At 37.6% G+C, this 22,801-nt stretch overlaps 1 protein-coding gene and 1 long non-coding RNA gene across 4 annotated transcripts in view; one reads left to right on the plus strand and one right to left on the minus strand.

The window, feature by feature from the left end:
• pax5 (paired box 5) overlaps positions 1–22,801 on the plus strand; it is a 60,068-nt gene that overhangs the window by 31,079 nt on the left and 6,188 nt on the right. For 2 of the 3 annotated variants that reach the window (XM_048197630.1, XM_048197631.1), the window contains exons 6-10: positions 575–756; positions 8,172–8,301; positions 14,153–14,254; positions 20,529–20,615; positions 21,370–21,456. In XM_048197630.1, coding sequence (XP_048053587.1) covers positions 575–756; positions 8,172–8,301; positions 14,153–14,254; positions 20,529–20,615; positions 21,370–21,456 — 588 coding nt within the window. The remainder of the gene's footprint in view (positions 1–574; positions 757–8,171; positions 8,302–14,152; positions 14,255–20,528; positions 20,616–21,369; positions 21,457–22,801) is intronic. The other variant, XM_048197632.1, reaches the window with a different exon arrangement.
• LOC125272632 overlaps positions 17,833–22,801 on the minus strand; it is a 30,142-nt gene continuing 25,173 nt past the window's right edge. Inside the window, exon 3 of the long non-coding RNA XR_007185898.1 lies at positions 17,833–18,825. This is a non-coding gene — a long non-coding RNA (uncharacterized LOC125272632). The remainder of the gene's footprint in view (positions 18,826–22,801) is intronic.

Below are 22,801 nucleotides of genomic sequence, written 5' to 3' on the forward strand. Positions count from 1 at the left end.
AGCATGTTTTTATTGACACTGTTTTTTCCGTGGCATACAAGTTCTTTTGGGCGAAAAAAAACGTCATTAGGAGCAGAATTGTTTGGTGTTGGTGGAAATGACGTCAAAACTAAGAGACAACTGTAATTTTTAAAAATATTTTCAGAAATTATTCAACTTTTGTTTAGATTATCATAGTTCTAAAATTTTTATAATATTTTTTAGGAAGAATTTTCATTTTTGCTATATTATTAAAAGTCTGGGCTGGGGACAAGACTCCAACAATAAAATCTAAATGTAAAAGCCATTTGAAAAGTAGCAAAAATAAATTATAAAAGGATCCTTTTAAGAAAAGTTGAAATCTATTGGATAAATCCTGGCACATAAAAGTGCCTGAAGTTAAAGAAGCACCCATATTTTAACATTATGAATTAACAATAAACAAAATAATGATGAATTCACGTATAGAAACTTATTGTTCACTACATGCAACACCTGGGTTGGTGCTTAATATTATTCTTAAATGTCGCACTTTTGTAAATGTTACTTTGTATATTATAACTACTTCATGAAATCTGTGTGAATCTCTCTCCAGCTCTACAGGATTCTCCTTTGGCGAATGGCCACGCCCATTCAGGGCGGGACTTCCTGCGGAAGCAGATGCGAGGAGAGCTCTTTACACCACAGCAGCTCGAGGTATTGGACCATGTCTTTGATCGACAGCCCTATCCCGACATTTACCCCGTCCCTGACAGCATCAGCTACAAGCCCGCCCAGGTAAGGGCTGGGGGGTAGGGGCGTGTATCCTGCGACGGTGGTTGTGTGCACCTCCTCTGAAAAACTCACGCTTGCCCTTGCCTGGCTGCTAGTATTGCTTGACCCTGTCCCAACCCTGCTGTTGACCTATGCACCCCCACACTAAACCTAATGCTGACCTTTCACCTCTCTAAGCTAATGCTGGGGCCTTGACCCCTCTGGTGCTGATGTGTCCTCTATAGAGTTTTTGGCTGAGGTTAAGTCCCAGAACTGCGTAGAGGTTTAGGGTTAAGTAGCAAACACTTGTTCATTAGTTTACAAAAGTTACTCACATACATGGCATAATGTTTATATGTCCATATCAGATGCATTCAGCAAATATTATTATCAAAAAACATATTTTATACTGTATGATTTACACAAAAAATGTGTAAAAATTGTCAATGGTCAGTACCCTTAAAAGGACATCTTTGTACCTTTTATTACCCCTAAAAAGTGCATATTAGTACCCTAAAGGTACAATTTTTGCACATCTTTTTCTGAGAGTGATGAGGAAATGTTTCATAAATGTTCGGTTTTTATTTTGTGTATATTATAGCTTTTAGGGTTATCAGACACTTAACTTTTTTAAACTGCTGTTCACGTCATACCCCCTTTTTAAAACAGAAAACAGTCACCCAAGTTTAGAGCGGCGTGACGACAATATTGACGACAATATTTTTAGTTTAAAGCAAATGATCTGCAAAAGGTGTGACTCGACTGGACAAACTGTGTATGAAATATTTCTGCCAGTGTTTTAGACAAACCTTTTTTACCTTTTGGAGAGTGGAATCTCTTGGATCAAAATGGGCCTGTTGCCTCCAGTCCGGTCAGGGCTGGGATTGTGTAAATGCTAACATTTTGAGAAATGCGAACACATAGCAAATAAGATGCAAAAGTACAACTGCATGCACATATTGCATAAAAACTGTCCACAAGAATAGTCAGTCAAAGATGTCACTCAAAAGTCAAATGCTATCACCCCCACATTCATTCAGGCACACACACAAGGCCAGTGTCAGAGTTCTATAGACTTGTCTGAAAGACCCCATAATTCCTCTGTCCATTTCGCCACTGAGCACTGAGGCTGGCAGGGTCAAAGGCTGCTGAGCAGGGCATTAACCCTAGGGTCAATCCACATCCCCTGGGTGTGTGTGAGTCAGGTTTGTTGTGGCACAAATGATCAGAAAAACTGAGAACTGGGAATTTTGAGCTGTCTCTCTCTCTCTCTCTTTTTTTTTTTTTTTTGGAAATTAGAGTGTGCGAGAGAGGTATATGCTAAGTGGTCTTGGGTGATTGACTGACGGTTGTTTTCCCTCCACTGACAGTCTAACCTGCGAATGTTGCTGTAGGAGAGAGAAATGATGGAGAGCTTGACTCTGTTGAGTGTGTTTGTGTCGACCAGGGGCAGGAAATGAACTTGGGACTTGATTTAGTTCTTTTCCCTGTAGCCGCAGATTTGATTAGGTTACATAAGGGCTCAATTATATATAAAAACAATGGTGTGATTACATCATTCATATGTTTTTCTTAGATAACATAAAAGTGTGCTTCACGTAGTACTATCAAAATGAATGAATTTTAATTTATATGACCAAATCAACCTGATTACATTAAGTTACACCAACAAAAGAAATTTTAAAGGGTCAAATCAGGTGCCTTAATGTAACGATAGCACAGTTTCACTTTTTACAGTGTTCTAACAAAACCTTCAACATTCAAAGAACCTGAAAATAGATGATGATGATGATGATGATGACAACATGTACAGTCCCTCCTTTTTATTCAGCACCTCTCATTTTAATAAGATATATGAATTTTCCCTGCTCTTTCAAAATGGGAGTTTGATGAACTAAAACGTACCTCAAATTTCAGAATTTTAACTTCAAGTCTTCAAGGAAAAACCTAGGACAAAACATGGAAAAGTCTTATTCCAGACATCTACAACTTTCTGATGTCAGAAATCCATTAACCCCTACTTTCAGCCATTTAGAAGCAACAATATGCCTCCATCCATCCATCAATCCGTTCTGCAGGGATGACATATTTTTTAGGCCAGCCTGGAAGATAGCATCGCTCTATTTCCTTCACCAAAAAACAAATAGGTTTTTCCCCCTGGCTTATGTATTATTGCAGAAAATAACATTGTGACCAACAAAAGTTGCTCTTACACATTTTGTTCACAAATGAACACAGCTTTTATGAATTTTGAAGCCTAAATACAATTGCTAGCTAAAGCTAAATTTAGATAGTGATGAAATTTCATTCTTTTTCATTTTTTTCAATTTCATTTTTTTTCACCCACTCCCTTTCTCTGTCTCTTTTACATTTTTTTTCACTTCTCCTCTCATTTGCTCTCTCCATCTCTCAGTTTGTGGTGCTAGAAGGACCATTAAGCACTGGCAGATCTATTAATTAGTGTCCTGCGCTTCAAGGGGGGAGCATATAAAACAGTGCACGCTCGTGAGAGTCATTTTCATTTGAATTTCCTCTTTCCTTCTCCTTACATTATGCCAGAGATACATCAACAGCCCAACAACCCTTACACTGAACTAATTACTCAGCTAGACCAAGAGACAGAGAGAGATAAAGGCACTGAATATTCATTCATAAAGAGAATGTGATTTAAAAAAATTAAAAAAAAATACAAACCTTAGAGGTAAAGAGTAAATATTAAGAAGAAATCAGAGCAAAAATGCATGCGTTTGTGTTTGACTCAGGCCAAAGCATTTATGTTATAGGAAAGTATAACAACGTACAAAAGTAAGGATAAGATATGAGAAACAGGACATGACCAAGGTCAGACTCAAACCAACACCTCATACATACCTAATATTGGCTTATGTGCCTCTATTTTTGCAAAACTCCCAAAACTTACCTATAAATACTATTCACTGCAGTTTTCAGCTGAAATCAACACAGTGGCAGTAAAAAACCAACAACTTTTATTCCTTTTTGCAGAATTATGATTATAAGGGGCAGATTATCAATTAATAAAAACTTTAAGACATTACTATGTTATGACCTCAAAACACTATCACCATAGTGAATAATTTGTAAACTAATGAATCTGGACATTTGCCTCACATAATCAACTCTATATGTATAGCTTTTTTGATGTAGTAAACTTACTTGGTAGCTCACCTGGTACAGCATTGCACTTGCAATGTGGAGCGCTCAGGTACGAGTCCTGTGAATAACAAGTCATGATAAAAGAGCTTGTAGAAACAAGCTAAAATGATGTGGTTGTTTCAGAAACTGCGTTTTTATTTTATGTTTGCTTTTGTTAACACTAGGGCTGCAACAACGAATCGATAAAATCGATAAAATTCGATTATTAAAAGAGTTGGCAACGAATTTCATTATCGATTCGTTGTGTCGCGCGACTATTATGCCTCTCAATAAGACGCGGAGATGTTTGAGTATAAAAAAACGCGGTTGAGTGCGAAGCAGAGCGGAGCAAAAATAAATAAATAAATAGCAGAGCGGAGGTGGAATTTGCACTGTCATTTCTGTTTTTGAATAAAAAAATTAATTAATTGGTTGGAAATTAATGCCCCCCCCCCCCCCCGATTCATCGATTAATCGTAAAAATAATCGACAGATTAATCGATTATTGAAATAATCGTTAGTTGCAGCCCTAGTTAACACTATCGTTTTATGTATAGATTAGAGTAGGGTTGAATGTAGGTGGTATGTTATTTTCAAATTATTGCATTTACCATTAATAATTTATCGCCACTCACTGGACATTTCATTTCCTAACTGCTGGGAAAGGACCATCAAATAACAAAACTAACAAAATGTTGTTCGCGTTCATCTTTCCGATAAAACTGAACATGCTTTTAGCACCACTCATAGGACATTTCACTTTGAGAGTGTCCCAAAACCTGCCCAACAGGAAGTCAGCTACTTAGGGATTTTAGAAAATGCATGCTCTGGAATTTGATATACTCCTCCGAGGGAATTCATTAGGTCTCGACCAAACTCGGTCAGCATGAAGTCAAGAAATTGAGGATGCTAAATTGCGAGCAGATTTTTGATATCTCAAACAGTTTGGCGCTGGCGTTTAAACAAATTTATGGTGAGAAAAGGGAAAAAGGAAGTGTGATATAACTTATGCATACATTGATTGATTTTGATCAAACTTCAGCTGTGTGTTCGTTGTAGGAGGCTGATTACATGAATGTGATTATTGTGAGTCAAAGTTAGCGGCAGGAAGCATGTCACTTTTCAAAATGCTTTAAAATCACCTCTAATTTTTACCCAATTTGCTTTGAATTTTATCATTATAAATGTCAAAACATGGCAGATGTTGGCCTGTAAATAGATTCTTGTTATCTTAAATACTGTTGCTATGACAACACGTCAAACTTTAATATTCTTTTTGGGTGTTTTTGAGGCTCTTAGCATGTTTCAAATTGCATGAAACTCGACATATAGATCAGAGGTATCAGCAAGTAGACATGGGCAAAGCCTTAGAAACGGATGTGGAGGAGGGGCTCTATAGTGCCACCTTTTGACAAAAGTAAGGGGGTTAGTTTTACCTACAGTCACCAAAGTTAGTACATATATTGTTCTCATTGAACCGGACAACTTTATAATTTACAGTCATTAACTCCGACCAAAAGGAAGTTGGCTATTTAGGTTTGAATGTGGATTTTTTTGAAAAATCAGGCTCTGAATTTTAAACTACTCCTAAGGGGTGATGTAAATTTGCAGAAATATAGCACCAGGCATGTTTTGCCAATGAACCTGTGTTGTACATGTCTTAAGCAGGTGCTCAGTCCACTACACCACAGCTCTTACAGGCCAAAATGTTGTTGGAGCCCTGGCATAGTAGTTACTGAGCCATAATGTGTATGTGGAGGACATGAGTTTGAGTCTTACTTAAACTGTCCTGATCTTGTTCTCGCTATCATTTCCCATACTGTTTCTACCGTAATTTAAAAAAAAAAGTGTTTATGTCAAAACTGTTACTTAAAATAACACACTTTCAAAACTTAGTAACAGTTTATAACTTGTATAACATTTCGTATAACAGTGCTGGCAAGAGACAGTTCACCCAAAAATAAAAATTCTGTCATCATTTACTCAAGTCTTTCCGAACCTGTATGACTTACAGGTTAGGAATGAGGGTGAGTAAATGATGACAGAATTATTTTTTGGAGGAACTGTGCCCTTATATATATGATTTCACCAAAAATGTATGGAAACAACGTCTCAAATGAAGCGTTTAAAATCGTGAGTGTGAGCGTTACACATGCTGAGAGCCACGACTCTCTGCTCCAGAGGAGCTCACCAATAAATGCCTCCCTGCCAGTCAGGCTCATTTAATACTGCATGCACTGCTAAATACCTCCCCCATCACTCGTCTCAGTCCCACACATACATAGTGCAGTTTACAGGCTCTTCTAGGAGACAATACCTACAAGCTGAGGGAAAAATAGAGGAAAGGAGATAGAGGGAATGGAAGAGAGAAAGAGCGTCTGAGAGGAAATACTATTATGTAAATGCGGCTGCGGGTTGGGGTGAAATTATTTTGGTGTCGCGCGATTAGGGGCCTCATCTGTTATTGATGTGCGCGGAGAGGAGAGCCATTACAGAGGGGCTGTGTCAAAAACGACCCCCGAGAAAACTGTGACCCCAGAGAGAGATCGAGAGAACAAGGAATACAGTTGAAATGGAATTCCAGTAAGTTTCAGATTGGCGGTGTGCTTGTTATTTAGTCAAAATCAATAAAAGTCTTTCTCTTTTTTGTGGTTTACGTTTTTCTCTTTTACCTTCTTTTTCTTCTTTTCATCTCAATTTATTTTACAAACCCCATTCCTTTACAGCCATTTTTTCCATCCCTATTCTCTCTCGCTCTCTCTACGTCTGGCCTCTCTCCAATCTTTGCCCCAGCTGTGGTGTGTGTGTGCCGTGTCTATATGTGAAAAATGTGTGTGTGCATCATGGTCGCTGATGGGTTGCGTAGCTTCAGAATTGACAACATTTACAGGCTAAAATGAGAATCATCCATCTTCACTAGGCTGCTGTCAGAGGTAGGGCCAAACTTCATAATCCCCAATTACTAGCACTAACCTTCCCATCTACATACACACATGATGAGGGGGCGGGTGCGAGCCGCATAAATAGAGGGGAAATGCCTATCTCAGACTGAATGACTGAAACAGAGAGAAATAGACAGTGGGAAGGAGTCAGGGATGTAAAGAGAGAGAGAGAGGGAGAGAGGAAGTGGATGGCGCGAGCTGTGATTGGTAAGGTCACAGTCTACTGCCCTCGCCGTGGTGATGAGCACTGAGGTGTTTAAGGGGTCACTGGGATACACACATACATTCACACACGAACACAAACAAACATCCTGTGTACCCTGTGTATTAGATAGGAATTTAACAGCTGTGGTTTTCGGTTGTAATTTTAGTAAAGAATTATGGTTAACAATTAACAATTCTTTTAGGTCATTTAGAGGAAACCCCCTCCCTAAATAATCAAACTATATACTGAAAAAAAAATGCATTTTTTGTTACATTTATAAATTGCTTTTTTGTGAGTCACTCATGATGAAAGCAATAAATTGCAGTTTAGTGAAGAATCTCTTTGACTGATCTACATTAAATCGATTTATCCTGAAGAGAAAGACTGCAAATTTTAAAAGTGTAACTTTTAGGATTACAAATATAGATAAAAGGCACAGCCTTGAATTCAAATTAAGTGGATCCATTATTTTGTCTTCCACCCCACCCTCACCCCCCTAAATGGAATCAGTTCTGAGAAAGATTATTCCCAAACCCTAGTATAAGAGCACAAACTTACTTAATATTTATTTACAGGAATGTTAAAATGGATGGAAATAGCATGTAATGATGAAATTGTACGGTAACAGCAGGGGCAGGTGTATCATCAGGATTTTGTTGGAGTTTAATTCACACCTAATCAGGGTTATTAATAACCTCCTCCTGCACTAAAACAGAAGCGACATCCACTTCCCAAACTCTGCCATCAAACCACATCCACACCTGAGTGACAAACCCTATTACTGCCAATGGAGATGAATCACTGTGGGTGTGGGGTGGGACAGAGATCATTGTAAGTAATTGGTCATGAAAGCACACAAGCAGGGTCAGTCTGAGGTCGGTCATATACATCACCTGAATCTATGCCACCACTACTCATTAGTGTTGACTATGTATCCGTGTGCCATTCACAAATTGCGAGTCACATTTTGGATGCACACGCAGACAGCGAGCAGAACACACACAAACGCACAACAAAGATGAGAATTAACATACAAAGTAATTTCATGAAGTTGATAAAGATGAGGGTTAACATACAAAGTGATTTCATGAAGTTGATTTTCTTCTATTATATTCATTTAATGAAATCTGTTTCCATAGACGTCTGATTACTCGGCTATGGCGTCTCTGGCTGGTGGATTAGAGGAGATGAAGAACAGCTTGGCCAATCAGACAGGAGCAGAGTTGGGTTCTACTGTTGCGGGACCTCAATCGTATCCACTAGTGTCCGGTAAGCAAATTACCTATGTAAAAAAACATGTTGTTTTCACTTCTTTCTTCTTCCCAGATATTTGCCTATTAAAGCAACCCATCCCAGTTGGCACATGACCAACCTTCAATGCTGAAATGTGGTTGAAATAACTGTTGTTGTCAGTTGTTGTTTCAATGTTGAAACAATGTTTAATGCTAAATCGTTGTGAAAAGTTGCCAGTATACTTTTTTAAGACTTTTTCATGTTACCATACTTTTTAAAAGTAAAATGTTTAAACAACATCTCAATAATGTTAACTCAAATTGTAAAAACTCCCACCAGTCTGCTATACACTTACTAGAGTCAAATACCGCCTTGCTTTAGTAGGAAATACTAATAAGCAAACTTTTAGTCATAATGGTGTTGACTTGGATTGTTCCCAGGTCCCAGTGAGTTACTTTCAGTTTCCAGTGAAGGGTCCAGCACATTGTAGGCTAAAGGCTGCAAAGAATAGTAAATACGGAGAGAACACCGCCATGACAGAAAATCTGAAAAACCTCAGTGTTTGTAGTCAACATTTCAAACTGGATAACCACGAACAGTGTTTTAGGCGGGAAAAAACTGAAAGAAACTGCTGTTCTGTCAGTTCCGCTCAACCCCCCGAAGCAAAATGCTGTCGCGGACAGTTAAGAAAGCTGTTGCCATACAGCCATAGTGTTCCATTTTCAGTGATAAACCTACAACTTAAATTAGTCAAAACATGTTTTATAGTAAACAATTAATTAAACTAATGAGACTAGCTTATTTAATTTATTAATTTGATTTGTCCAACAATATCCAACAGTAAACATACATGCATCATGGAAGAATTTTGTCTTTTTTTCTGAAAGCAATGTAAATTCCCACTATGGTGTCATTTCCACCACATCTCAAATGATGAATTTTTTTAATAGCATTCTGTGATGGAAACTGCATTTTTTTTTTTTTTTTTTTTTTTTTTTTGCATTTTGGAATTAAATGGCCAATACCTTTTTCTTGTTTCACAATTAAATAATATTTTTTACACAATTTGCATAATTAGATTTCTGTAGTTTAAGTTTGGAAGTCTAGGATAAGGGTACAACAATAAAATCTATATACAAAAGGAACTTGAAAAGTAGAAAAAAAATGTCAATGGTAAGATGTCTCTAAAGCAGTGTTAATGTCAACCTTTTTATAGCAAAAAGAAAAGTAAAATGAAAAATCAACCTCTGGAATATAAAAAAGCCAGATATGTACTACATTCCTTCCAGTCTGCTAACAACTGAAGTGTTGATCAGAGATCCGCAAGCCTTTCCTGTTATTATAAGATAGCTGTTTTAAACCTTAAGTAGAACCACCTGATCACAGATCAGCTTGCTGTGGGCAGCTCAGGGGTGAGATGAGAGTGTTATCAGACCTGTTAAACAGTGCTCAGTGATTCAGATTCAGGCTCTATATCCTAAGGGACAGAGGGAGCGGATGGAGACCTGTAATTACTATATACACGTCTCCTCCTCTCCCTTACTCGCTCACTCCATTTGGGAGTAAGGGAGCGCTAATTAAGAGCTGCTTGGACAGGAGCCCTAACGAGGGAATCATGGAATTGGGATTTGTGCACCATCTGACAAGGTAGAGCGAAACCTGTACATCTACATGGCGTGTGTGTATGAGTGTGTGTGTGGAAAGAAAGAAAGCCAGAATGGATTACAAGCAGAGCTCATAATGGACCATGTAAAAAGCCTGGAGTGATTTCCTCATGTTTGCATAATGCCGCCCCCTATTGGCAGATCACAAATACTTTACATTTATTATGACTATTCTTTTTTTTTTTTTGTCAATTTACAAATGGTACATTCATGCAAAGATAATTTATACATGAATACAGCAATTATGATGAAAAAAAAAAAAAACGACAGACATAAAGAGATAAAGATGCTCAGTGAAAAATAAAGATGCTTTTTTTTATTTTTGTAATTTTTAATCACTGTTGTTTAGTTTATTGAAAAGTGAATGGAATCGAGAAGTGACATAAGCCGGACTCAGAGTTGCATTGACCACATAAGCGCCACCGCACAATGTGTCAAAGCATGTGAACTACCCACAAGACCCCGTTTACAAGACATATGGCAGATTTTTTTTCAATGATTTTCTCTTTTGGACAAGAAAATCTTTTCTTGTCTATGCTCTTTCATTCTTCTCTCTTCTGACAATGTCTCTCAGAGGACTAGGCCTTGTCTGTTCTTACTCTGAAGAGTCCATCTCTCTCTCTGTCTCTTGCTGTTGCCCTGTCCACTGACCCAGAGTGGATTAGTATCCAGTCTTCACTAATGTCTTCCTGTCACCTAACATGGACAAGTCCCTAACATGGCATCCAGCAGAACAGAGAGAGAGAGTGAGACTATGTCTGTAACTGAGTAAAGTCTGGGCAAGGTACATTTTGACTGGTGTAAGTGGTCACATATAAGATTAATAACATATTAACCAATACTTTTTTATGGAACTTTTTACATTTTTGCTGCTTCATCATGAACTGTTTATTGGTTGTTGTTCACATATTGCTGAAAAGCTTATATTTGGCTGTTTTAATGCCAAGTTCCATTGTGACAATTTAACCCAGTGCTTGTGATGACATTACCCTTTTTGAATAATGGTGCACAAATATGATGGTTTGAAGTCATGGTTCGGTATGTTTTCAGTACAACAGGAGAAAAAACAATGTTTTTTTTTTTTTTTTTTTGGTTTACTGAACAAACTATTTTTGTTTTTTAATAAAAAAAAAGTCTGTCAATGTTGCTGCAATTGGCAGCAATATACATTGCAGCTTATGGTGCTCTTGTAATTGGGGAAGGGATTTGAAGTGCTTAAACTTTTAGATAGTGTTAGCAAAATATTTTAGGATAAAGTTAGAATTATTGTGCTCCCATTCTAATCCACTCCATCTATTTAAAGGTGCCCTAGAATTAAAAATTGAATTTATCTTGGCATAGTTAAATAACAAGAGTTCAGTACATGGAAATGACATACAGTGAGTCTCAAACTCCATTGTTTCCTCCTTCTTATATAAATCTCATTTGTTTAAAAGACCTCCGAAGAACAGGCGAATCTCAACATAACACTTGCAGTCTGTATAGTTCATAAACACAACTTCATTCTTTATAAATCTCTCCAACAGTGTAGCATTAGCCGTTAGCCACGGATCACAGCCTCAAATTCATTCAGAATCAAATGTAAACATCCAAATAAATACAATACTCACATAATCCAACGCATGCATGCAGTATGCATGACGAACACATTGTAAAGATCCATTTTGAGGGTTATATTAGCTGTGTAAACTTTGTTTATGCAATGATAGAGTCGAGAGCTCGGGAGGGTATGGGGTATCGGCGCTTTTCTAATTATGCCCCAAAATAGGCAGTTAAAAAAAATTAATAAAAAAAAATCTATGGGGTATTTTGAGCTGAAACTTCACAGACACATTCAGGGGACACCTTAGACTTATATTACATCTTGTAAAAAAACGTTCGATGGCACCTTTAATGCGTCCCTCATTCATTTAATTCTGTAAAGTTAAACTTACAGTAGACTCCCTTGCTGCCAGGATTATATTTTTATGCAAAATGGAAATACTTGTAGCGTGAATTTGTAACATTTACAGTTAAGTATACAACTGTAAGATATAAGTTGTGCGTTGAGGAAAACGCGTCTCAAACTCATTAAACAACACACGCATCTGAAAGTAGGGCAAGCCATGTAGGTTTATTATTTAATTTGAAATGCTTAATATAAAGCATGTCTCATGTTTATGACAACTTGGATTGTTCACTTCTCCAGAAGCAGCTAACTCAGTTCGAAGATTGTCGATATAAACAATATTGTCCAATCCTAGGGGGGAAATTTAGGGTTTGAAATTATATTCCTCACACAGCAAAGGCCACACAGTACTCGTGGTGCAACTACTGATGGGTAAATTTCCCTGTCCACACTTTTCACCTTTTCCCATCCTAATGCTCATCTTCCTCCATTCCTGAGTTATCCTCCACCTTGCCTCAATCTCTCTTATTTCTTCTCTCATCTTCTCTATCACGCGTTTTAATCTCTGATAAAGTATTCAGTTTCCCTCCTCTCCCTCTCTCCGCCTCACAGGCCCTACAGAGGCTTAAATGGTGGTTGTGTTGAAGGGGATGGATGAACTGAGGGTGATGGTGTTTATTATGATGAATGGGCTGCAGTCTACAGATCAGCACCATGTGCAGACTGTGAGATGATTCACTCTGACAGCCATGTCATGTAGCCTAATACAGTTATACATCCATACAACAGAGAGAGAGAGGAGAGATAAAGTGAGAGAGAATTAAATTTAGAAACTGCCCAGTGATCATTGTGAAATGGACAAGTTAAACAAGGATGGATTATTAAAAATATTAATGAGAGATTTGTTTTTAATGAACTCTGATCAACAATCTATAGGGTATTGACTGTTGCCACATGCGAGTCAGTTACCTATGCCTAAAGAGCTTTATTTTTTTTTATTTTTTTTTTTTACTTTAAATTTCACTGACCTGACTCTCTCTTTAGTTCCTCTAAATGTGCCCCTTTATTTAGTGAGTCAGGCCTGAGGGAGACAGGGGGACATGTATTTTTTTACACTAACAGTAGAGATAACCAGACCCTGTCATATATCAGTGCATAATTATACCAGAGACCCTATTAATGGGGCAAAGGCAGATTTGTTATCTGACATAAAGTAAGATGGCTGTATTAATCGGGATGGTTAAACAGGATGTCGCTAGTTTACCAAGCTCATAAGATGTCACTTATCTGATTTAATAAGCTACAGCATAGATCCATGCTTTATTCGATTTGCAATGTATATCAGCTTTTAAATTACACTAGTCTTTAATTACAATTTTATTAATAAGAAAAATGGTCATAAATTTAGTCACAATTATTATAAAAAAAAAAAAAAAAAACACCAAGAGAGCTGATGCAAAGACCAACATGAGTGTTCTTCAGGTTACATTAATACACCAATATGTGGTCACAAATTAATGTCTTTATGAGTGAGCCATTGAATCATTTATTTAACAGATTCGTTCAAAAATCCAGACTAACAGTAAATTCTGTTTTGGCTTCATTTGGAAATTTTTTCATTTGTGTAACAAAAATACTCAAAGTAACTCTGGATATTGGGTCTGAAATAGAAGTATTTCAGTATTAACTTCTTGTTTATTGCACTGTTGCATAAAAGCAATATCATACTCGTGCTGTTAGTCTGATTAACAGCCATGCTGAGTGGTAACATTACAATCAAAACAAGAATACTTTGGTCTGTGAAGACCAACCATTGTTGTTTTTCAATGTTTTATGCATTTATAATTTTTTTAAATGTATTTTATATGTTGAAATATCCATACGAACTCAAGACACATTGATGTTGATATCACTGTAGGATGTAGAAACTGACATCCCACGTCATCGTTTCCGTTTCCAAACACTCTCAAAAACAAACAACAAACAGTGCTAATATACACTCATGTGGGCTGTTAAAATATTGAGCCTGTACCCTTTTTTTTCTCTCTTTTTTTTTTTTTTTTTAAAGCTGAGCTTAAAGGATGTGCTATAAAGGAATAGTGCTCATAACCGTCCGTTGATATAGTATTCTCACTTGAAACAAAGTATTCCTTTGCGTCACAACTAACAAGCGGATAAAAAGGTTAACGGCTAGTTAACTGAACAATTATAGGTGAAATTGCTTTATAAACAGTTGTGGTGATTGGAATGACTCAATGAGAAGTTAGATCAATAAACTCTTCCCTATGGAGTTAATGCTAATCAAACTAGAAATGCTCTTTTTCTATCTTTACAGGTCGTGACCTGGCCAGCACCACGCTCCCTGGTTATCCTCCCCATGTTCCTCCAACTGGGCAGGGTAGTTACTCCACACCCTCCCTCACAGGAATGGTACCTGGTGAGTCTCAACCAATTTTTAACTGCATCTATACAAACGTCACATACACTGCTGTTCAAAAGTTTGGAATAATAACGTTTTGTATAAAAAAATCATGATTTTTTTTTTTTAGGATTTTTTGATGAATAGAAAAAAAAGAACAGCATTTAGCCTATATGAAATAGAAATCTAAGATGTTCATTTTTTCTTCTTCAAATCTTACTTACTTACCCAAATTTTTGAATGGTAGTGTATCACGGTTTCCACAAAAATATTAAGCAACAAAAACTGTTACGTTTGTTATTTATTGAACTGTTAGTTATTGATAATAATAATAATACATTTTTCTTGACCACCAAATCAGCATATTAGAATAATTTCTGAAGGATCATGTGACACTGAAGACTGCAGTAATGGTTGCTGTATTTTAAAATATATTCAAATAGAAAACAGTTATTTTACACTGTAATAATATTTCACAGTATTACAGTTATTTCTGTATTTTTGATCAAATAAATGTAGCCTTGGTGAGCATAAGAGACTTCTTTTAACAACATTAAAAATCTTAATTATTCCAAACTTTTGATCAGTAGTGTACCCAGACAGAGTAGTTTTTCCCATCATAGTGGGTTGAGTTCTTTAGGCATACTGCTGAAGAAGGGATTGATGACAAAACTAATAGATAGGCTAATTTTCATACATGTGCCACCCTCATTCTCTCTCACCCTCTCTCACTCTTCCTGCTGTAGTCACTTTCCCAATGCCCCCTTTTCACCTTTGCTTTATTTCAGTTGAGGTCCCTGTGGGAGGGGGTCTTGTCTTTGCCACTTCCTGTCTCCCCCCATCTGCCAGGTTGACAGCAGTCCCAGGGGGTTATGGGATGGAGAAGGGTGGGGGGTTGTTGGGTGGTTGGCAGAGTGTGGGGTGGGTGGACTGGCTTTGAGTCTTCAGCAGGAGTGGCTGGACTATTAGACCCCAGTCACACAGCTGTCCCTTCTCAACATCAGTAATTTGTTTTTAATGAGAATCATCACTGACCCCTGACTAATTCATTCATTCTCCTGCAGACTCCCTCTGCCTCCTTTCTTTTAGCTATTTTTTTTAATCCACAGGCCACTTCAGAATCACAGAAATACACACGGATTTTCTCACTAGGATATTCATGTTCACAAACACAAATGGCTTTGAATACTGTGCACATAGATGCAAGTGGCTTTAAATAATACTAACTTGAACATTTTATTTCTTGAAATTAACTGAAAAATATCTATAGTTTTGAATCATATTTTTAGGTTGATGTTATATATTATTTAGAGTCATTGCTGCATAGTGCTAAAGACATAAAATAAAATAAAAAGTAGGAGAATTGTAGTTAAAATTGCTTGACACTCTGCAGTATTTAAGTTGCCGTGCTTTTGTTAAAGGCTGCAATCTCTGGAGGTCAGTTTTTGGCCACATGCATCATTAAGGCTGCATCATTTCAGAAAAATAACCATTACGGCTCACTAGGAATAACAGTCAATTTTATAATGGCTACTTTCCTAAACTTTGGCATCCTCGATGACGTATGCGGCCGACAAATGCAAACTCCACAGGGAACAGCCTTCGAAATGACACAGCTAGTATCTAGAAATATATGGTTAGTTATCAAGTTATTTGTAAAAGTAATACAATAAGATTTTTTTTTACTTAATATCAATAGAGCATTCTAGAGTGATCTTCTTTTTTTTTTGCATAAAAACATGATAGATGATCATTTCTTGATAAAAGTTCTGCAACCTTTATTAATGCTACTTTATTAAGTTATTGGTACTAAATTAACTTACATAAACTGTTCAATTTGTAGTAGTATAAATAATATACCAAGTATTATAAATAATATTGGCTTATCATATTAGCTAGAATTTCAATAATGAAATTTTCTGCAAGCACATTATCTGTTAATTTTCCAAACATTGCCTTTACCCTAAAACAATGTGTAATTCAACACCTGTGAAAAAAATACCAGTAAAATTCCTTCATATTAATACAGTTGTCATAGCTGTGTGCCAATCCAACACAACCGACAGAACATACCGGAGAATCTCAGGAGAATAACGACTTACACTTCACATATATACTAAGATGATGACTGACAAAGAACTGAACAAAACAGTTGTACAAGGGAACTAAATGAGACACAGGTGTAATTAATTAGCAACCAAGGAAACTAACAGGGGAATTAACATGACTAATCTGAAAGGAAACACAGGCACATGAATGAAATCACAAGAACATAAAACATAACCCTGGCATTACTGCCCCATCCCTGCGCTGTAAAGATAAGCCCAAAGGTAGAGGGAGGAAGGGAGGGGGCAGGGAACTGGAGGAGCTTGTTTAGTGGAACTCCAGGGTGGAGCTGACAGAGGGAGGAGCCAAGGTGGAGCCCTGATGGGCCTCTTGAGTAGAGCCTGGGTCCGGTGGCGGAGCTGGACGTAGCAGAAAACCCAGCAAAACTGATGGGTTGATGGCGCAGGGTAACATTGCCTGCCAAGAAGTCCAAGGCAGATCTAGCAGTTTTTGGGAGCGAGGTGGAGATGAGGACCTGGCAGAATGGGGTGATGCTGGAGGGAGCCCGGAGGAGCTGAAGGAGTGGAGGGTTGAGGTGCAGCCAAAAGCCCACAAGTCCGTGGCGTGGGAGCACTACGCCAAGGTGAAGCCGAATGGCTAATAGTCTGAGGTGGAGACGTGGGCCTGAGGCCTGAGGAGCAGCCCGGGGATCCACCTCACAGAACCATGCTAGTGTTAAAGAGGCCTGAGCCGGAGAGCTGAAGTGAGTCAGCGGCGAGGCAGCAGCAGAGCAGGTGAGTCCAGATGGATGGACGGAGTCAGCGGAGAGGATGGGAACGAAGGGGTGGGGAGATTACAGGGTTGAACTGGGTCATCAAACAGTTTATTTGGAGCAGACTGAGGGATGGCAAGTTCAGGGGTGGGAATAAGCTGGCTCTGTATCAAAATCAATGGACCAGTACTCCTCCACGGGCTCAGGTGTAGATCGTCCCAACACCACCGATTCTGGGGTGGATCTGACAATGGGCTTTGGCCTCGGGATGGACATGGCATACGGCTCTGGCTTTGGGATGAACGTGATGGCTGACTCTGGCTCCATGGCTGTAGGTGCTTCAAGCTTGTGGTCCATGGCGAGCACTGGCTCAGGCTCCGGATTCGTGGGGAGCTCAGGCGTTGTCGCTGGGTCCGTGGTGGAAGATCTTCCCTGAGTTCCAAGGCTCTCCGGGCTATGAAGATGAGGCTTCCAATCTAGAGTGGGCAGGGAAATGGCTTCTGGCGATGGTACATGCTCTGGGGAATCTGAGTTTATGGTGTCTTCATCAACGACTCCCACTATGAAGGTGGATCCACACACCCACATTTCTTCCATCCCACTCCAAAAGAGAAACTTCAGAGCCTCATCTTCCCAGTGTGTCTCATGGTACAAATCCAGGATCTTCTCTGCAAACTCCTCCAAAAATCACTGTCTTGCGATGGGCAATCCGTGTTATAATACTCACTTTGAAGGTCGGTCATTCTGTCACAGCTGTGTGGCAATCCAACACGAATGACTCGGGTATACTGACATAAACAGTCTTTATTAAACTAACAGAACACATTGGAGAATCTTAGGAGTAATGACTTACACTTCACACATATACTGAGATGATGACTGACAAAGAACTGAACAAAACAGGGAGTATATATACATAAGGGAACTAAATGTGAAACAGGTGTAACTACGGTAATTAGCAACCAATTAAACTAACAAAGGAATTAACAAGACTAAATTGAATGAAAACACAAGAACCTTGAACATAACCCTGACAGCAGTATATTGGGCCCTATTTTTACAGACTTTTCTTAGAGTGTAAAATATGAAAGAATGAAAAATACTTTAATCAACTACTGTTCTCTTACCAACTATAGCTAACTATGATGGAATAAAAAAACTTGGATTTCAGTTCCGATAAAGCTACTCAGTAATTAATCTTTTTCTCAATGTCTCATTGAAGTGTAGGAAACAAATGTGTGCTTGCTTAGCTTCAGTATCAAGTGCAAGGTAACACGTGGATAAAGCGGAAAATCTCTTGTGCAACAAGACAAATAGAGTGGCATAAAAAAACAAAAGCTCTGTGATGAAGGATTGTTCACCAACCCTTGTATCAACTCCCTGAACACAACAAAACAAACCCCAGCCAAAACAACAACAACATGTCTCTTGTCGTGTCTCCAGTCTGTCACACGGGTGTCTCTGTCGATGCTCTCCCCCGTCGCCACAGTGACTCGTGGGGTCTTGTCGGGTCTCCTCTCTTCAGAGCAAGATCCGTAACCTTGTCTCGTATTTCCCTCCGACTGAATCCCCCATGTTTCCCCTACTTCTGACAAGCATTTATGACCTTGCAACCCATCTCTCTCGCTGGGGAGACCCCATCCCTCTTTTCTTCTCCATCCATAAGTCATCCCCCACGCTTTCACGAGCATCTTCCCTAAACAACCTGACACGGTTTAGTCGCTGTGGCGCAGAGTTGACAGAGGAGAGGTAACCATGCCAACGATCCCATCTAAGAGCATGCTGAAGGTTAAAAGTAGGAACAAAGCTCTAGACATGCACTTTAGTTTATCCCATTTCATTTACCTCCTACTATTTTGTCTTTTTTTTCCCTGGCTTTATGATGTCACATTTTTTATTATTTTGACATGAATATTCTCATAAATCATTTCATGTTCATGTATACCTATTCTTTTATATAGTATACTGTATGCGTGAACTTTTTTATATTCATGTAACCCACACAAATCATTCTAATATGCTGTTTTGGTGCAAGAAACATTTGTTATTATCAGTGATGCAAAGAGCTGTTTCCACAAAATATTTTTATATTTGTAATATGCTTATGAATGAAAAGTTTGAAAGAACAGAATTTATTTGAAATTTAAATATTTAGTAACATTATACTTGTAGTTACAGTGACTTTTATGAGGTTTTATGAGATTAATGCGTTTTATGAGGTTAATGCATGAATAAAAGTATTAATTTCTTTATGAAAAAAAAAAAATCTTACTAACCCCTAATTTATTTCCCTTCATTCTCTCTAGAAACAATCTTATAAACAAGACATTTTGTGTTGTTGCTTTAAATAAAAATTTTTAAATTAAAGTTCACTTTAGTTGTGGTTAGTTGTAATAAATAGAAATTATGAAAACTCTCAATTGAAATTTATAATACTTTAAAGGAATAAAAACAAAATGGAAAATTTTGTCATTATTTACTCTCTTTAAAATGGAACTTCATTTCTTGTAATTGTGATTTTATACACTCATAAATGTTTCTCTTAATGTGAAGAACATTTTATAACCTAAAGAGCCTTTTTTTTCCCAGTATAAAGAACCTTTTGTGCATTAAAAAAAGGTTTCATGGATGGTAAAGGTTCTTCATGGAACCATAGATGCATACCTTTATTTTTAAGAGTGTAAACTGCAACTTTGTTTCATGTAATTACAACTTTATATCTCATAGTGTGACATTTCTGTATTCCTGATATGCTCTTGTTAGCTTGCTTAAAACCCAGTTTCATCAGGTCTTTTGAGTACATTGATATAATTAAAATAATCTGAAAGTATACAAAGAAAGTTTATAATTATTGGTTGAACTCCCTAGCTAAAAAAAAAAAAAAAAAAAAAAAACTTGAGCGTGAATGCCTCAAATGCTTATTTACAGCTCACAGATATGATAGATTTATATATTTCACTGCCATTTTTGTGAAAAATTGATTAGTAGTGCCTTTTCTTCTCTCCCTATATCTCTTGGATCCTCTTTCTCCACTTTCTCTCAGAGTGTATCGCCTCTCCTTCTCTTTCGTTCTGTTGCTTCCTCTCTTTCAGCAGGGGGGCTGACACACAGGGGAGGGGGGCACAAAACCAGCCAGGCAGAACCGACAGAGCGAGAGATGGAGGGAAAGAGAGAGCGAGAGAGAGCTGGGGCCTCTGATTTTGTGACAGCCAGCAAAGGGAAAGTGTTCCCCGGGGAAAGGGAGAACGAGGGAGACGGGAAAAGAGGGAGAGAAGGAGATAAAGGGAAAACTACACTGAAGCAATGGAGGAGAAAAACTGTCACAAATCGACACTTCCACCTAGCCAATTGGACCTTTTAGGCTCCTACAAACTACATGTGCAGTATAGGAGGCAAAATCCACCTGCAGACTAAAGAGTTTGAACAATTCTACATGCATATCTAACATTTCTATTGTCTTTTCTTAAATTTCAGGAGGTGATTTCTCTGGCAGTCCATACTCCCATCCACAGTATTCGACATACAATGAGTCTTGGAGATTTGCAAACCCCAGTCTACTAGGTAAAATCAGCTGAAACCACAACCATTTGGACCTTGATGGAGAAAACTTGCTCTGCCCATACATTTGTAATAATGTGCTTTAAAGGAATAATTCACCCAAAATGAAAACTCTGTCTGTTATTTACTCACCATTATATGACTTTTATTTTTCTATTATGACTTTTATATCTCCCATCATAATTTTATATTTCCAAACTGCGACTTTCTCGTAATTGCAACATTACATTTCACAATGAGACATCATATGTAACACTTCAAACTTTATATCTCACAGTTAAACTTTTAATGCAATTAAAATAATTTGTCCTCATCTGCAATTTCATCCTCCATTCTGCATATTTGAACTGCCGCCATGACTAGTTAGGACTCCAATGGACATGAATTAGATTTCAGGGTTCAGTGAAAGGGAATTATCTGTAAATTTAACAGCTTCAGTCTGTTCCAGACAGAAAGCTTTTCTAGAACTTAAACACTACCATTTAAAATTCTGGGGTCAGTATTTTTTGTTCTTTTTTAAAAGAAACTAATACTTTTGTTTTTATTATACTTTTTGTTCAAAAGTGACACTAAAGGCATGTGTAATGTTACAAATAAAGTCATTCTTGGGTGAACTATTCCTTTAAGGGGAAAATAAAATGCACTGGCTTAGAGTGCTTTATAAAGAATTAATTTATAGTCTATAGATCTAAAATAACTGCATTTGCTTTGAACTATAAACTTACTGTTGTATGTGTGTGCGTTTTGCTGTTCTTAGTGTTCCAGCAGGAGTACGGTTCTTTATTGGGCTCGGAGAGAGCAGCTTCATCGGGTCTATTCTCCGGCCAAACCCCACAACCCACAGGTACCAAAACACCCATGCCATCAGAGGGGGATGTGTGGGTGGTTTGATGTTTGAAACATCGTTGGGTTAGCATGCCATATGTTTTTGTATGTATGGTGCACAGAATGAGCGGTTTAGAAGAACCTGCCCCGATCAGCAAAACCTCAGACTGACACATCTGTCAAGAGCAAGGTGAAGGGGCATTGGCTTAAAAACAGTTCTATGTGTGTAAGAGAGAGCCTCAGAGCTGACCTTAACGTTCCCAATGGAGAAGGGATTCCTTGGAGATTCCGTGATTTTTTGCTTTGTGTGTCAAGAAAGAGACCCTGATTTGACAGTGTTTGTGTGAATTGCTCCAAGGCAAAGTTTATGGTGTCTATTAGGGCTGGGATACATAGCAAAAAAAAAAATAAAAATCTTGACATTTTTCAATATTTATGTATTTGCTTTGAAATGGCTTAACTTTATTCTCCTTAATCAGAGAAACCAAATGCAATTTCCACCATAGCATGTAGATTATGAATGTTTTAAGATTTAAAATACAGTAAAAATGCTGTTAGAATTAAATATTTTTATGTAGTCAAACCAAAATGTATTCAGACACCTTGAACATTTCATTCATTAATACAGTTTATTCACTATAGTTAAAAAAAAATGGTAATAAAATATGACAAGATCGCAGAGTTAAACTGTGTCAGAAAAATTTATCTTAATTATGTCAGATAACACTTAAGCACAACATGGTCAGGTCAAAGTGTCTGAATAATTTTTGGTTCCAAATTTATCATCAATTTTACTGGTAGTCCACTGTATGAATTTTTTTTTAGGTATAATGTCACAGTTTACTTGATTTTGCTGTCCTCACTTACATAAATGAACTATAGTGTCCTGCACCCACTAGTAAAAATATATCAAAAATGTCAAATTGCTGATTCAGAGTTTTGAACTGATTTATAGGTCGTTTGTCACTTTCCTTAAATACGACCTATAGGAGCGTTTGCTAAAGTTATGCCCCTATCCACAACAGGACACTTATAAAAAAAAATTAGTTTTGCTAAATGGAAATAGGAGAAATGGTGTAAAAAGTCCACACATTGCATTTAAATGAACACGCATTTTGATTGGTAATGACAGTTATACGTCATTTCATGACGACAGACGTAACACGACACTGTCATTATTTTTGCACCACCTAGAGGGCGCATGACTTTAAAACGTAAATATAGGTCGTAATAAGGTGCTTGAAAAACAACCTATAGGGTTTTTTTTTTTTTTTTTTTTTTGAGGACAGTCTCGATTTACTTAAACAGAACTGGTTCACAACAAATTACAATTTAAATCATGAATGCTATTGAAATGTTTTATT

This window comes from Megalobrama amblycephala, linkage group LG7 (genome assembly GCF_018812025.1).
Source record: "Megalobrama amblycephala isolate DHTTF-2021 linkage group LG7, ASM1881202v1, whole genome shotgun sequence".
Lineage (NCBI taxonomy): Eukaryota > Metazoa > Chordata > Actinopteri > Cypriniformes > Xenocyprididae > Megalobrama > Megalobrama amblycephala.